The sequence below is a fragment of the Leucoraja erinacea genome, chromosome 15, assembly GCF_028641065.1.
Source record: "Leucoraja erinacea ecotype New England chromosome 15, Leri_hhj_1, whole genome shotgun sequence".
Taxonomy (NCBI): domain Eukaryota; kingdom Metazoa; phylum Chordata; class Chondrichthyes; order Rajiformes; family Rajidae; genus Leucoraja; species Leucoraja erinaceus.
In genome coordinates, this window is record NC_073391.1 from 45,607,084 (window position 1) to 45,624,490 (window position 17,407).

Consider the following 17,407-nt stretch of genomic DNA (forward strand, 5'->3'; position numbering starts at 1 on the left):
TCAGTCACCTGGCGTATTTGGCACAGAGACTCTCACGGCAGCGGCTGCAACGCTTCCGACCTCCGACGGCGCACTGAGGCTGCTCCATGGCCAGAGCTGCAGTGAGCGACTCGCCAGCCCGGCAAACACTCGCCAGCCTCGCTCCCCGTCCGTATCTGTCCCCGCCGCTGCTTCTGCTTCCAGCATCCATGGCGCATGCAGTTAATATGAGTTTTGGAATTTTCGTCGATCACGGAATTTCTCACGACAGAGAGTGAGAAATTAATGATCAACGTGAGAATTTGGCAAAATGCGTGATTCTCATGCTCAATGCATGAGAGTTGGCAGCCCTGCCTCTCTATCCCCCTCTCTCTCCTCTCTCTTCCCACACCCCCCTCTCTCCACCTCTCTCTCCCTCCCACCTCATTCTCCTTCCTCTCTCTCCCCCCCTCTCTTCCGCTCTCTCTCCTCTCACCCCCGCTCCCCTCTCTCCCCTCTCTCTCCTCTCTCCCCTCTCTCTCTCTGTCTCCCCCTCTCTCTCCCTCTCTCCTCCCTCTCTCTCCCCTCTCTCTCCTCTCGCTCTCTCTCTCTCCCTAGCTCCCTCTCTCCCCCCCCCCCTCCCCCTCCCTCTCCCTCCCCCCTCATTCCCCCTCTCTCTCCCTCCCTCTCTCTCCCCCTCTCTCTTTCTCCCTATCCCCTCTCTCTCCCTCTCTCACACTCTCTCCCTCTCCTCTCTCTCCCTCCCACCACTCTCCCCCTTGCTCTCTCTTCCCTCTCTCTTTCTCCTCTGAGTCAAATGCCAGCCCACCAGCCATGAGTGAGTCAACTGCCAGCCCACCAGCCGTGAGTCAACTGCCAGCCCACCATCCGTGAGTCGGCTGCCAGCCCGCCAGCCGTAAGTGACTGAGCTGCCACCCTACCAGCCGTGAGTGACTGAGCTGCCAGCCCACCAGGCCCAAGTGACTGAGCTGCCAGCCCAATACTCCATTCGGCCCACAATGTCCATACTAGCCCTCTGGAAACCAGTCCCTTCGGCTCACTATTGGATTGGTGGAGGTGGAATATTACGTTGGGGGAACCAGCCCTCACTCCCCAACGGGTCCCACTTAGTATATATATTAAAATATAATTGCTTTTATGTATTGATGTACATCATGAGAAATAAGATAAAGAGAAATAGAGCGTTGCTCTAAATCAGTTGCTTCTGATCCATGAGGGAATTTTGAAGTTTATTATCTCTATCTTGCCTCACCAAAACACACATTCACACACACATATATATAGATATATATTTTTTGTGCATATGATTGATAGTGTGTTAGAGCAATACAAGGGAAACTGCAGAAAAGAGGGGTGTGGGGAGGAAGGATGGAGGGAAATGGGCAGAAACAGATAGATTAAGCAGGGTGGAAAACAGTTAAAAAGATAATTAACGAAATTATGAATTTGGTACAATTTATAATTTTACCAAACTACCCGCCCCCCCCCCCCCCCCCCCCCACGCTGATTACACGGTGTGAGAGGCATAACCAAAGATCTTATAGCTATAATGTCAGAACCAATGTCTGAAGAAGGGTTTCGACCCGAAACATTGCCCATTTCCTTCGCTCCATAGATGCTGCCTCACCCGCTGAGTTTCTCCAGCATTTTTGTCTGCCTTAACCAAAGCAAAGATACTAGAGGAGCTCCTCTATAATCTTTGAACCAAAGATACCTTTGGGCAGAACGGAAGTCGGGGTCGGGTTTCCCCAAAATGGCGGAGGGTCCGCTCTGTTGCGCACCGCACGTTTATCTTCGCCTTCTATGATCTTGGCCCATCACTAGGCGCCCGTGGACCTCGGGATCTCGGCAGCAGGTAGGAGCGGAGCTTCCCTGCGCGGGTTTAATCCAGCCCGAGGTCCGGGCCCTGATGCAGCCCACGGCTGGGGGAGAATCCGTGCTGTTTGTAGAATCACTGTGGGTGGCCGCACAGGGGGCAGTCCCACAACCCCTTCTCCTCACCCCCGCCCGCTCTCCACACCCCGACCTCGGGAGATGCCCGCTTCAATGCAAACAGTAACTGCTGGAGACTGTCAGCAAACCGGGCGGCATCATAAATGGAATAGTGAATATTTCAGGACCGAGAAGAGGATCATCGCGGGAGATTAAAACAGCAGGGTTTTAGTGTCCGGCAGTGACTGCTCCTGGTGATGCAGAAAAGTGGAAGGCAGGGACTAACCGGGCAGCCATTTTAGGAGAAGTTGTAGATAGATACATAGAAACATAGAAAATAGGTGCAGGAGTAGGCCATTCGGCCCTTCGAGCGTGCACCGCCATTCAATATGATCATGGCTGATCATCCAACTCAGTATCCCGTACCTGCCTTCTCTCCATACCCCCTGATCCCCTTAGCCACAAGGGCCACATCTAACTCCCTCTTAAATATAGCCAATGAACTGGCCTCAACTACCCTCTGTGGCAGAGAGTTCCAGAGATTCACCACTCTCTGCGTGAAAAAAGTTCTTCTCATCTCGGTTTTAAAGGATTTCCCCTTTATCCTTAAGCTGTGACCCCTTGTCCTGGACTTCCCTAACATCGGGAACAATCTTCCTGCATCTAGCCTGTCCAACCCCTTAAGAATTTTGTAAGTTTCTATAAGATCCCCTCTCAATCTTCTAAATTCTAGAGAGTATAAACCAAGTCTATCCAGTCTTTCTTCATAAGACAGTCCTGACATCCCAGGAATCAGTCTGGTGAACCGTCCCTGCACTCCCTCTATGGCAATAATGTCCTTCCTCAGATTTGGAGACCAAAACTGTACGCAATACTCCAGGTGTGGTCTCACCAAGACCCTGTACAACTGCAGTAGAACCTCTCTGCTCCTATACTCAAATCCTTTTGCAATGAAAGCTAACATACCATTCGCTTTCTTTACTGCCTGCTGCACCTGCATGCCTACCTCAATGACTGGTGTACCATGACACCCAGGTCTCGCTGCATCTCCCCCTTTCCCAATCGGCCACCATTTAGATAATAGTCTGCTTTCCTATTTTTGCCACCAAAATGGATAACCTCACATTTATCCACATTATACTGCATCTGCCAAACATTTGCCCACTCACCCAGCCTATCCAAGTCACCCTGCAGTCTCCTAGCATCCTCCTCACAGCTAACACTGCCCCCCAGCTTAGTGTCATCCGCAAACTTGGAGATATTGCCTTCAATTCCCTCATCCAGATCATTTTGTGAAGGAACTAAATGTCATTTAAATGAAGATTGAGGTCACTGAACGGCAGAACAGGCCCTCGAGGTTGAATGGCTAGTCTTGTTTCCCCTGAATGTTTGACCCAATGAACTATCTATCTACAATCCATTTACTTCCCGCAACTTAAAACATTTTTTTTTTCTAAAGATAGAAACAAAATGCTGGATTAACTCAGCAGGACAGGCAACATCTCGGGGGAAAAGGAACGGGTGACGATTCGCGTCGAGACTCTTCTCCAAACCTTTTATCAGTTTCCCAGACCTGAATAAGGGTTTCAGACGAGAAACATGATTTTCTTCCCGCAAATTTGACTGACTTGCTGAGTGTCTCCAGCAGTTTGTTGATCTCATGGATTTCCAACATCAGCTGTTTTTTCAAATGTTGCTGCTTTCTCTGCCAGCCGGTCCCGGGTTGTACTACAGGCTCTGGATGATGAATGTCAAATTTGCCTGGACTGCTTTAGGCACAAATGTTTCTGGAGCACCAAGGATTGTAGATGCAAATGTGGTCATTGATTTTATAGGTAAACGATTGCAACTAATGCTGTGTATAAGAAACTAAAATCCTTGTGTCAATTTTCATTATTTTGCAAACCGGCCCCTTACAAGGTAGGAGTTTCTCTACTAACATTGGCAACTCTTTCTCCTCCCCAGCTAGCCCCTGCTGCAGGTTTCCACAAGGTTCCATCCTTGGCCCCATTCTCTTCTACCTGTATATGCTCCCCTTAGACCAGTCATTCAAAGGCACGGAATTTCCTTCCATTGCTATGCAAACGACACACAACTCTATCTCCCCCTGAAGCCCAACAACTGATCAAATCAACTTAACCTTATCCACTGTCTTGAGGATATAAAGTGTTGGATGGCCCAGAACTTCCACCAACTAAACAAGAGTAAGTCTGAGGTCATCCTTCTCGGCCCCTCTGAGTCAATCAAAACGATAGCAGGCAGCCTTGGAAGCCTTACCCCACTACTCAAACCTCACGTCAAAAACCTTGGCGTGATATTTGACTCAGCATTGAAATTCGACATACAAGTCATTGCCGTGGTAAAAGCTAGCTTCTTCCAGCTTCGGATGATATCTAAAATAAAATAATTCCTCCAGTTTGACGACCTCGAAAAGATCATCCACACATTTTTCTCCTCCCGCCTCGATTACTGCAACTCCCTTTACACTGGCAAAAGCCAATCTTCCCTGTCCTGCCTGCAACTGGTCCAAAACACCGCAGCGAGACTCCTGAAGGGCACCCGAAAAAGGGACCACATCACCCCGATTCTGGACTCTCTCCACTGGCTCCCTGTGTGGTTCCGAATAAATTTCAAGATCCTTTTTCAAAGCCCTTGACGGGCTTGCCCCCACCTACATCAAAAGTCTGCTTACCCACCACACCACCTCCAGGTCCCTCAGATCGGCCGACTTGAGGTTACTGAACATCCAACGGTCTAGGCATAAGCTCTGGGGCGACCGCGCCTTTGCGGTTGCAGCTCCTAGACTATGGAACAGCATCCCTCTTCCCATCAGAACTGCCCACTCCATCGACACTTTTAAGTCGAGACTTAAAACTTATCTTTACTCTCAAGCCTTTCTTGACGTCCTCTGACGGAGGGCTATATGTATGTATTTATGTATGTACTTAATCTATGAACCACTGTTGTATAACATTAGTACCTCCAACAATGTAAAGCACTTTGGTCAACGAGAGTTGTTTTTCAAATGTGCTATAAAAATAAAAGTGACTTGACTTGACAACATCCTCTGGCTCTGGGGTCTTCTACAAATAGGAACATGGTCATCCATTCTGTTTGAATGCAGAATGGGATTAAAAACTTCTGCCCTGGGCAAAAATAACAGCAAGTAACACCCATGCCATCTAGTAACCTACCCTTGACATTCAATGGCATTACCATCACTGAATTCACTGTCATCATTCGCCATAGAGACCAGAAGGTCTCTAGGACCAGTCACACAAATATTGTGGCTACAGAGGAACTGCAGAAGCAAGGTGACTGGTGAAAGCCTTGGATAGAGTTGGTATGGAAGCCACAGAATTAAAGGATGTTCTTTGAGGAAGGACATGAGGAGGAATTCCTTTAGTCAGAGGGTGGTGAATCTGTGGAATTCTTAGCCACAGAAGGCTGTTGAAGCAAAGTCAGAGGATATATTTAAGGCAGAGATAGATAGATTCTTCATGAGTAAGGGTGTCAGCAATTATGGGGAGAAGGTAGTGGGATGAGGATGGAGAGATGGATCAGCCATGATTGAATGGCGGAGTAGACTTGATGGGTCAAACGGCCTAATTCTACTTCTATCACATAATCTTATGACTTTTGGAAAATAATCGAACAGAAAATGCCTGAAATACTCTGCATTAAGTCAATCACTTATGGAAAGGAAAATAAAGTTGACATTTCAGGACCAAGACTGCTCACCAGCATTTAGAGAAATGGATGGGTAGACCAAAGCGATAGGGTAAGTCCACATTAGTTAATAGTTGGGTCTGTGAGACATTGTCAGCACGATAGGATATCCCAATAGAAATGGAAAAAAATGATCAAGGATGAATGGCTGGCAGAATTGCCCTGTTCAAATGTAGAAAAAACATGAGAGTTTCAAGCCTATACTGATGTGTAGGAAGGAACTGCAGATGCTGCTTTAAACCGATGATAGAAACAAAAATTTGGAATAACTCGGCGGCATCTCTGTGAGAAGGAATGGGTGACGTTTCGGGTCGAGACCCTTCAATCTGCATATTGCGATATTGTCGATAGGCTGTGTTGGTCCTAACTGTAACAGTGCAATTTCACTGCATGCCGTAGTGACCAAATATTATTTTGTCTAAAATTGGGATCTGTACCTATTAATGTATTGTGTGAACTCTTTTCCAGGGCATACAAGCAGAGGGTTTGTCAATGGGAATCTCAAACGTAACGTCACATCAGACCTGCAGTGTCAGACAGGTCACCAGCACCAATGTCCTCAATCCTTGAATCTGGAAGAGGAAATGCTCATCTGTTGTATTTCTGAGGAGAGACAACAAACCACAGTGGGGCAGTGACACTCACTTCTGAAGGAGGGTGTTCAAGAGAACTGACTGTGGAAAGAGCTTTGGCCATTTACACAGCCGCAGAAGGAAGCTGGAACCAAACACGTGTTCCATGTGTGTGAGGTCTTGATGAATCAACCTGGAGACAAAGGGAGAAATTAAGTCAGTGACTGACCAAATAGTTTCTTGCTAAAAGTGATATCAGTGAATTCTTGAGCCTTTGAAAGGAAACAATTTCCCATCCAGCTAAAAACTTGAGCTTCTGCTCTGTGTGTGGAAAGAAGCTGGCTTGTTTAATCCTCCTGTTGACACACCATTGATATGGCTCCCTGAGAACACACCAGCACATCGTCACTGGAGACGAGACATTCAACTGCTCCAAGTGTGGGAAACCTGGATCCACACGGTAACCCACCCGCTGGTACACCAGTGAATTTACACCAGGGAGAGGCCCTGCTCCTGCTCTGAGTGTGGAAACGGATTCACTCAGTCGTTCAATATGACGGGACGCCAGCGAGTTTACACGAGGGAGAGGCCGTTCACCTGCTCTGAGTGTGGAAAGAGATTTGCTCAGTCATCCCACTTGTTGATACACCAGCGGGTTCACGCTGGGGATACGGAGTTTGAATGCTCTGAATGTGGGAAGAGCTTCCCGTCGACATCTAGCCTGATAAGGCATCAACGGATTCACACAGGAGAGAGGCCATTCAAATGCTCTGAATGCGGGAAGAGCTTCAGTCTGTCAAGTACCCTGAATAGACATCAGCGAATTCACACCAAAGAGCGGCCGTTCAAACACTCTGAATGTGGCAGGGACTTTATTAAATCATCCCACCTGCACAAACACCTGCGAACTCACACTGGGGAGAGGCCATTTACTTGCTCCGAGTGCGGGAAGGGATTCCCTCGGTCGGACAGCTTGCTAATACACAAGCGGATTCACACAGGGAAGAAAATGTTTACCTGTGCTGGGTGTGGGAAGGGATACCGTCACTCATCCAGCCTGAGGAAACACCAGCTAATCCATGCGGGCAGACCATTTATCTGTTCTGAGTGTGGAAAAGGATTTGTTCATTCAACAGAGCTTCTGAGACACCAGCAAACGCATACAGGGTATAAACCATTTAGCTGCACGAAGTGCGGGAGGGGATTCTCTGTGCGTTACAATCTGCAGAGACATGAGCGACTTCACGCTGGGGCAATGCACTTCAACTGTGCAGAGTGCGGGAAAATATTCACTCGCTTATCATGCCTGATGAGGCACCAGCAATCTCACACCGTGGAGAGGCCGTTTACCTGCTTCGAGTGTGGGAAGGGATTCCCTCAGTCGGCCGCCTTGCTAAGACATCAGCGTATTCACACCGGTGAGAGGCCATTTATCTGCTCTGAGTGTGGGAAGGGATTCACCCGGGCATGTCATCTGCTGAGACACCAGCAAACTCACACTGAGAAGGATTAACCATGCTGTGTGAGGCACCCGGCAAACCCTGTTAGGCATTATTTCTAATACTATTGGTAACCCCTTTAACTGGACTGAGGTTTAATATTCTGCTGCTTTGGCCATTGTCTCAGATCCTAAATCAGACCACCAGGTGGTGCCGAACGATGGCTGCCTCGCCAATGGTCTGTCTCATCTTTATCCTTTGTGTTTTTAATTTGTTATAAAATGTGTGTTTATGTTATCTTTAGTTTTCTATTATGTGGGGGGGGGGGGGGAAACTCTTTAAATCTCTTTCTTTGACGGAGATGCAACATTTTCTGTGTCGTATCTCTGCGCACACTGCGGCCTAACATCGTGGAGCTGGGGGTCCCTGTCGGTGATCGATCTCGGGAAACCTGTGGACTTTAACATTGTGGAGCTCGAAGTCCCCGGTTAGGGACCGGCTTCGGGAGCTCCAAGCCACAGGAGCTTCGATCGTCTCGACTGTGAATGGTTCGACTCTTCTGACCATGGGAGAAAAGGAGGAAAGGGAATAACACTTTATTGCCTTTCATCACAATGGGGAATGTGGAGGAGTTGTTGTGGTGAATGTTTATGTCAATTTTTTTTGTAGCTGTGTGTCTTGTTGGTTTCTTTGGTATGACTGAATGGCAAATCAAATGCCTCGTATGTTGCTAATTTTTTAAAGGAATAAAAATGGGCGATATGCGGGAATGTGGAATAAGGCAACCTTTTTTCCTCCGTTAACAAGGAACTGCAGATGCTGGTTAGCCAAAGAAAGACGCAAAGTGCTGGAGTAACTCTGCAGGCTTCAAAGTCAAAGGAGCAGAATTAGGCCCTTCGGCCCATTGAGTCTACTCCACCATTCAATCATGGATGATTTATTTTTCCCTCTCAACCCCATTCTTCTACCTTCTGTCCATAGCATTTGACACCCTTCAATGATTCAATCGTACTTTATTGTCACTTGTACCAAGGTACAGTGAAATTACTTTTTTACATTCCGTTCAGTAAAAGTATTACTATGCAAAGTACTACTATAATATTACACTTACTAATCAAGTTTAGGCAGCAAGTCTGCAGAAAATGGATAGATGTTGTTTTGGATCAAGAGTTGACAATCCGAAATGTCACCTATCCATGTTCTCCAGAGATGCGGCCTGACCCACTGAGCTTTTTTTGTAACCTTTCTTTTCCAACTACACAGATTTTGCCTCTGATATTTTGAGTGTAATGAACTGTACAAGTGATCATGTGACCCAATGTATTTATTAAAGTGAAAGTATGACACAAAATGCTTGTGTAACTCAGCAGGACAGGCAGCATCTGTGGAGAGAAAGAATGGGTGACGTTTCGGGTCGAGACCCTTATTTATTGAAGTGCATTTCTTTAGCAACTTATCACCTTTCCAAAGCTCTGGCTCAAATGTTGGCTGTACTGGAGCCCAATGGAATCAGTCTGATGCCCCGTAGATCCAGTGATCTGAGAATGATCCTGACCACATGCTGTCTGTGTGACACTGGCCTGTTCTCTCTCTGTGACCCAGTGGTTTCCTCCCATATACCAAGGACATGTGGGTCAATTTGCCAATGAGTGGGTTGGCAGTTCATAAGGTCATAAGGAATAGTAGTAGAGTTAGGCCTTTCGGCCCATCTACAGTCTACACTGCCATTCAACCTTAGTTAATCTATCTCTCCCTCCTAACCCCATTCTCCTGCCTTCTCCCCATAACTTCTGACACATGTACTAACCAAGAATGTATCTATCTCTGCCTTAAAAGCCTTCACTGCCTTCAAGTGATCATAGCGAGAATAAGAAGTATTTATTTGCTTCAGCCCATCAGTAAGTATTCCCCATGTAAGTATTAAACCCCAATATATTTTTCCCTCCCTTCATTGGCTTCCTGTGAGATCCAAGCCAGGGTAGATTTCCTCCTTCATTGCTGTGATCTGTAGAAACAAACTAAAAATGTCTAAAATTGATTGTCCACCCTCTCCCCCTTGTCTCTCACAGAGTCTCTCACCTGTTTTGGGCAGATTCTGAGCTGCCAGCCCACCAGGCCTGAGTGACTGAGCTGCCAGCCCACCAGGCCTGAGTGACCGAGCTGCCAGCCCAAGAATCCATTCGGCCCACAATGTCCATACTAGCCCTCTGGAAGCCAGTCCCTTTGGCCCACAACACCCATACTAGCACCCTAGAAAGCCCCCCCCCCCCTTTGCTGGCCATCAATATTCAAATTGGTGGGGTGGGGGGTTGAATATTGCGTTGGGAGACCAGCCACCCCGTGTTAACATGGGACCCAACGGGTCACACTTAGTCTAGTGTTTCTATAAGATCATCTTTCATCATTCTAAATTCCAGGTAGTACAAAGTCTCTTGTTTTCGAAGGGTTTGGAATGCTGTACTGCTAATTTAGCTGAAATTGTCTGTTTTTTTAATAGACATGGAAACAGGCCCTTTGGCCCAACCCTTCATACAAACCCCATCTATGTTAGTCCCATTTGTCCACATTTGGCCGATATTCCTGCAAACATTTCCCATCCATGTAATAGTCTAAGTGTTTTTTTAAATGCTACCAAAGTATCTGCCTCAACTTCATCCTCTGGCAGTTTGTTCCATGTAACCACCACCCACTGAATGCAAAGTTTGTTCCTCAGGTGTGTATTAAATCTTGTCCCTCTCACCAGGGTTGAGAAAGAGTCCAGTCCAAAGCAAAGATCCTATAGCGGATCTTTGGTCCAAAGATCATAGAGCGGAGTTGGCTGGTATCCGCTCCATGACCTTTAGTCCAGTCGGTGTTGAACAAACCGGGAGCGCAGGCGCACACAGACGTGACGCCATCACTAGGCGACCGTGGACCTCGGGATCTCGGCAGCAGGTAGGAGCGGAGCTTCCCTGCGCGGGTTTAATCCAGCCCGAGGTCCGGGCCCTGATGCAGCCCACGGCTGGGGGAGAATCCGTGCTGTTTGTAGAATCACTGTGGGTGGCCGCACAGGGGGCAGTCCCACAACCCCTTCTCCTCACCCCCGCCCGCTCTCCACACCCCGACCTCGGGAGATGCCCGCTTCAATGCAAACAGTAACTGCTGGAGACTGTCAGCAAACTGGGCGGCATCATAAATGGAATAGTGAATATTTCAGGTCCGAGAAGAGGATCATCGCGGGAGATTAAAACAGCAGGGTTTTAGTGTCCGGCAGTGACTGCTCCTGGTGATGCAGAAAAGTGGAAGGCAGGGACTAGCCGGGCAGCCATTTAGGAGAGGCTGTAGATAGACACAGATTGTGAAGGAACTAAATGTCAAAATGTCATTTAAATAGACAATGAGGATTGGGTCACTGAACGGCAGAACACGCCCTACTGATTGAATAGCCTAGTCTTGTTTCCCATGAATGTTGACACAATGAACTATCTATGCATTTACTTCCCGCAACTAAAAACAACGTTTTTTTCTATGGATAGAAACCAAATGCTGGAGTAACTCAGCATAGCCACAGAATTAAAGGACGTTCTTTGAGGAAGGAGATGAGGAGGAATTCCTTTAGTCAGAGGGTGGAATTCTTAGCCACAGAAGGGTGTTGAAGCAAAGTCAGTGGATATATTTAAGGCAGAGATATAGATGCTTGATTAGTACGGGTGTCAGCGGTTATGGGGAGAAGGTAGCAGAATGGGATGAGGATGGAGAAATGGATCAGCCACGATTGAGTAACGGAGTAGACTTGATGGGTCAAACGGCCTAATTCTACTTCTATCACATAATCTTATGACTTTTGGAAAATATTCGAACAGAAAATGCCTGAAATAACTCTGCATTAAGTCAATCTCTTATGGAAGGAAATAAAGTAGCCATTTCAGGACCAAGACTGCTCATTAGAATTTAGAAAAAGGAAAAGCATTAAATTTCAGTAGCAGAAAAGGTGAGGGATGGATGGGTGGACCAAAGGGATAGGGTAAGTCCATCCAAATTAGTTAATAGTTGGGTCTGTGAGACATTGTCAGTAAGATAGGCTATCCCAATAGAAATGGAAAAATCTGATCATGGACAAAAGACTGGCAGAAATGCCCTGTTCAAATGAAGTATTTCAAGCCTACAACATGCCTAGACTGATGTGTAGGATGGAATTCCAGATGCTGCTTTAAACTGAAGATAGACACAAAAAGCTGGAGTAACTCAGCGGGACAGGCAACATCTCTGTGAGAAGGAATGGGTAACGTTTTGGATCGAGACCCTTCAGCCTGAATGTTCAGATGTTGGCCATAGGCTGTGTTGGTCCTCACTGTAACAGTGCAATTTCACTGCATGCCGGAGTGACCAAATATTATTTGTCGAAAATGGGGATCTGTACCTATTGATATTTTGTGTGAACTCTTTTACAGGGCACACAAGCAGAAAGTTTGTCTATGGGAATCTCAAATTTAACGTCACATCAGACAGGTCACAGCACCAAAGTCCTCAATCCTTGAATCTGGAAGAGGAAATGCTCATCAGTTGTATTTCTGAAGTGAGACAACAAACCACAGTGGGGCAGTGACACTCAATTCTGAAGGAGGGTGTTCAAGAGAACTGACTGTGGAAAGAGCTTTGGCCATTTACACAGCCGCAGAAGGAGGCTGGAACCAAACACGTGTTCCATGTGTGTGAGGTCTTGATGAATCAACCTGGAGACAAAGGGGGAAATTAAGTCAGTGACTGACCAAATAGTTTCTTTCTAAAAGTGATATCAGTGTGAATTCTTCAGTCTTTGAAAAGAAACAATTTCCCATCCTGCTAGAAACTTGAGCATCTGCTCTGTGTGGAAAGAAGCGGGCTTGTTTAATCCTCCTGTTGAGACACCATTGATCTGGCTCCCTGAGAACACGGCAGCACATCGTCATTGGAGACGGGACATTCAACTGCTCCAAGTGTGGGAAACCTGGATCCACACGGTCACCCACCCGCTGGTACACCAGTGAATTCACACCAGGGAGAGGTCCTGCTCCTGCTCTGAGTGTGGAAACGGATTCACTCAGTCATTCAATATGACGGGACACCAGCAGGTTCACACGAGGGAGAGGCCGTTCACCTGCACTGAGTGTGGAAAGAGATTTGCTCAGTCATCCCACTTGTTGATACATCAGCGGGCTCACGCTGGGGATACGGAGTTTGAATGCTCTGAATGTGGGAAGAGCTTTGCGTCGTCAACTAGCCTGATAAGGCATCAACGGATTCACACAGGAGAGAGGCCGTTCAAATGCTCTGAATGTGGCAGGGACTTTATTCAATCATGCCACCTGCACAAACACCTGCTAACTCACACTGGAGAGAGGCCATTTACTTGCTCCGAGTGTGGGAAGGGATTCCCTCGGTCGGACAGCTTGCTAATGCACCAGCAGATTCACACAAGGGAGAGAATATTTACCTGCTCTGGGTGTGGGAAGGAATATAGTCACCCATCCAGCCTGAGGAAACACCAGCGAATCCATGTGGGCAGATCATTTATCTGTTCTGAGTGTGGAAAAGGATTCCTTGCTTCAACAGACCTGCTGAAACACCAACAAATGCATACAGGGGATAAGCCGTTTATCTGCACAAAATGTGGGAAGGGATTCCCTGTGCGTTACAATCTGCTGAGACATGAGCAACTTCCCGCTGGGGCAATGCACTTCAACTGTGCAGAGTGTGGGAAAATATTCACTCGCTTATCATGCCTGAAGAGGCACCAACAATCTCACACCGTGGAGAGACGTTTATCTGCTTCGAGTGTGGGAAGAGATACACACGGGCATGTTCTCTGCTGAGACACCAGCAAACACACACTGAGAAGGATTAACCATGAGGTGTGAGGAATCCTGCAAACCCTGTTAGGCTTTATTTCTGATACTATTGGTAACCCCTTTAAATGGACTGAGGTTTAATATTCTGCTGCTTTGACCATTGTCTCAGATCCTAAATCAGACCACCAGGTGGTGCAGAACGATGGCTGCCTCACCAATGGTCTGTCTCGTCTTTATCCTTTGTGTTTTTAGTTTGTTGTAAAATGTGTGTTTAATTTATCTTTAGTTTTCTATTATGTGGGGGGGAGGGGAAACTGTTTAAATCTCTTTCCTCGACGGAGATGCAACATTTTCTGTGTCGTATCTCTGTCCACACTGCAGTCTAACATGGTGGAGCTGGCTGTCCCTGTCGGGGATCGACCTCGGCAGCTCCAACCGCGGAAGCCTGTGGACTTTAACATTGTGGAGCTCGACGTCCCTGGTTAGGGACCGGATTTGGGAGCTCCAAGTCACGGGAGCTTCAATCGCCCCCAACTGTGAACGGTTCGACTCCTCCGACAGTGGGAGAAAAGGAGGAAAGAGGATAAAACTTTATTGCCTTCCATCACAGTGGAGAATGTGGAGGAGCTGCTGTGGTGGATGTTTATGTCAATTTTTGTTGTAGATGTGTGTCTTGTTTTTTTTAGTAGGACTGAATGGCAAATCAAATTCCTCGTATATTGCTAATTATTTTTTAAAGGAATAAAAATGGGCGATATGCAGTATAGAATAAGGCAACCTTTTTTCCTCCGTTAACAAGGAATTGCAGATGCTGGTTAACCAAAGAAAGATGCAAAGTGCTGGAGTAACTCTGCAGGCTTCAAAGTCAAAGGAGCAGAATTAGGCCATTCGGCCCATTGAGTCTACTCCACCATTCAATCATGGATGATTTATTTTTCCCTCTCAACCCCATTCTTCTGCCTTCTGTCCATAGTGTTTGTAACTCTAATGGTTCAATCGTACTTTATTGTCACTTGTACCGAGGTACAGTGAAATTACGTTTTTACATTCCGTTCAGTAAAAGTATTAATATGCAAAGTACTACTATAATATTACACTTACTAATCAAGTTTAGGCAGCAACTCTGCAGAACATGGATAGGTGTTGTTTTGGGTCAAGAGTTGACAATCCGAAATGTAGTCCTATCCATGTTCTCCAGACCCACTGAGATTTTTTAATGACCTTTCTTTTCCAGCTTCACAGATTTTGCCTCTGATATTTTGAGTATAATGAGCTGTACAAGTGATCATGTGACCCAATGTATTTATTAAAGTGAAGGTATGACACAAAATGCTTGTGTAACTCAGTAGGACAGGCAGCATCTCTGGAGAGAAGGAATGGGTGACGTTTCGGGTCGAGACCCTTCTTATTATTAAAGTGCATTTCTATAGCAACTTATCACCTTTCCGAAGCTCTGGCTCAAATGTTGCCTGCACTGGAACCCAATGGAATCAGTCTGATGCCCCGTAGATCCTGTGATCTGAGATTGATCCTGACCGCATGCGTGTGATTCTGGCCTGTTCTCTCTCTGTGACCCAGTGGTTTCCTCCCATATACCAAGCGTATGTGGGTCAATTTGCCACTGAGTGGGCAGTTGGCAGTTGATAAGGAATAGTAGTAGAGTTAGGCCTTTCGGCCCATTAAGTCTACTCCGCCATAGCTGATCTATCTCTCCCTCCTAACCCTATTCTCCTGCCTTCTCCCCATAACCTCTGACACATGTACTAACCAAGAATGTATCTATCTCTGCCTTAAAAGCCTTCACTGCCTTCAAGTGATCACAGCGAGAATAAGAAGTATTTATTCGCTTCAGGTCTGGGCCCTTTTACCAGGACTGGAAAGAAGGATAAACAAGTTGTTTTCAAGGGATAGAAAGTGTGGGAAGGGGATGGGTAGAACAAGGGGAATATCCCTGGTGGGTTGAGCCCAAGAGAGCTAATGGAGGACAGTGAGTGCAGGAGAAGCACTGTGTGATGTTTCACTGCCGAGGTTGTGGGACAAGCCCAGCGGCCAGACGTCACCCCCAGAGAAAGGGAAACTCTCTTATTGCCTGTCATCCAATATAATGACTGGCAGAAATGGCCGTTACTTGTGGACACTTGCGCTGGCAGGGTTGTGGGTGTATGGAACAAGGTGCCAGAGGAAGTAGTTGAGGTAGGGCCTGTCCCAACGTTTAAGAAGCAGTTAGACAGGTATATGGATTGGGCAGGTTTGGAGGGATATAGACCAAATGACTTTAAGGAATGGAGTTTGAGAATCTGGTAACCTGGTGTCAATTAAACAACTTTTCTCTCAATGTTAACAAGACAAAGGAGATAGTGGTCGACTTCAGGAAGCAAAGCAGCATACCAATGCCTCTAGGTGCTTAGAATGTTCAGCATGTTCCCAACAACTCTCATTAAACTTCTCAGATGTGCAGTAAGAAACAATTCATCGGATGCATCACAGCATGGTTTGAGAACAGCTCCATCCATGACCGTGAGAAATTGCAATGGACTTTACCTTGCACTAAATGTTATTCCCTTTATCTTGGATAAGCGAGTTCGGTATTTCAACTGCGCATGCCCAGGTCATAGGTCACTCGAGATAAACATTCTCGGCAGCTGAGCTGCTGCGTGTGTACAGACCTGTGGTTCATCCGTAGTCAGGATCGAACACAGGTCTCCGGTGCTGCAAACGCTGTTGAATTGCTACTGGACTGTTCCCTCCCGAGTGTTGCAGCCCTATCCGGGACACCGGCCTGGAGCAGTGGTGGCCCCAGGCTTACAGCCAGCGCTGGGAAGAAACTCTAACTCCACCTCAACTCTGCTCCAACTCCCGAGAAACACGTTCCCAGACGGACCGTAGACTGTCGGCTGCATCTCTCATCTTATCCCTCGGTGCCGGCAAAAGCCGAGTACCAGTCATAATCGGGGATACACACTTCATGACATCTCTGGAACAGCACAGAAATGCAAACCATTTGGCTTAATATTACTTTCAAGGAGCTATCCAAATGATCCTCAGTTTTTTTCTCTGAAGCCATATAATCTTTCCAACTATATATATTCACTTATCTCTGACAAAACTAGCAGATTTTAAAAGATTTTCTCACTGTAACATGGTCCATGGACAGGGAATTTGAACAGCAGCCTCAATATCAGAAGAGCCATTATTACGCTTATCCCACCTGCAAGTCATAGTCCCAGTTCCAAAATGTGATGCAGATATTACAGAATTGTCAGTTCATATAATATGGTCTTGTTTAAGAAAGAACTCCAGATGCTGGTAAAATCGAAGGTAGACACAAAATGCTGGAGAAACTCAGTGGGTGAGGCAGGATCTATGGAGAGAAGGAAATGGGTCTCGACCTGAAACGTCACCATTTCCTTCTCTCCATAGATGCAGCCTCACCCACTGAATTTCTCCAGCATTTTGTGTCTACCATCATATATGGTCTTTATTTTACTTTAGGAACCCTCCAGAATGAGTATTTAAGGAAATAATTAATATGTAGTCATGTTTTAAATGTAGCATTAATGTAAGCCAGCATGAATTTGCTCCCTCTTTATACCAGGGATATTCCCCTTGTTCTACCCATCCCCTTCCCCCACTTTCTATCCCTTGTAAATTCACAGCAGATTATAAGGCCTGTGTTGACTCCACCGTGAAATCTATGGAGTCTTGTCTCAAAAGATTCAGTTTAGAGATACAGCTCAGAAACAGGCCCCGCAGCCCACCGAGTCCGCGCCGACCAACGGTCACCGCATACACTAATATTATTCTACACTCCGGGGACAAGTTAAAATTTTACCAAAGCCAATGAATCAACAAAGCTGCACATCATAGAGTGATACAGCGTGGAAACAGGCCCTTCAGCCCAACTTGCCCACATCTGCCAACATATCGCAGCTACACTTGTCCCACCTAC

General features: G+C 46.6%; 2 protein-coding genes and 1 pseudogene across 4 annotated transcripts in view; 2 read left to right on the plus strand and 1 right to left on the minus strand.

Moving 5' to 3' along the window:
- The window catches only part of LOC129704299 (zinc finger protein 850-like), a 55,706-nt pseudogene extending 45,817 nt beyond the window's left edge, over window positions 1-9,889 (plus strand).
- The window catches only part of LOC129704352 (oocyte zinc finger protein XlCOF15-like), a 265,479-nt gene that overhangs the window by 63,708 nt on the left and 184,364 nt on the right, over window positions 1-17,407 (minus strand). The gene's annotated exons all lie outside the window — the stretch shown is intronic.
- On the plus strand, window positions 1,707-14,788 carry LOC129704346 (gastrula zinc finger protein XlCGF7.1-like). Of its 3 annotated transcripts, none has more exons than XR_008724713.1 (2): window positions 1,707-1,834; window positions 3,371-6,100. XR_008724713.1 is itself a non-coding variant. In XM_055647431.1 (2 exons), exon 2 carries the CDS (start codon window positions 12,724-12,726, stop codon window positions 13,480-13,482), a length of 759 nt encoding a protein of 252 aa, XP_055503406.1. In that variant the 5' UTR covers window positions 1,741-1,834; window positions 12,082-12,723; the 3' UTR covers window positions 13,483-14,788. The 3 variants fall into 3 exon arrangements, 2 of the variants coding, with proteins under 2 accessions (XP_055503406.1, XP_055503405.1); XM_055647431.1 differs by lacking the exon at window positions 3,371-6,100 and adding an exon at window positions 12,082-14,788 and having other exon boundaries at window positions 1,741-1,834; XM_055647430.1 differs by lacking the exons at window positions 1,707-1,834; window positions 3,371-6,100 and adding exons at window positions 10,390-10,585; window positions 12,082-14,788.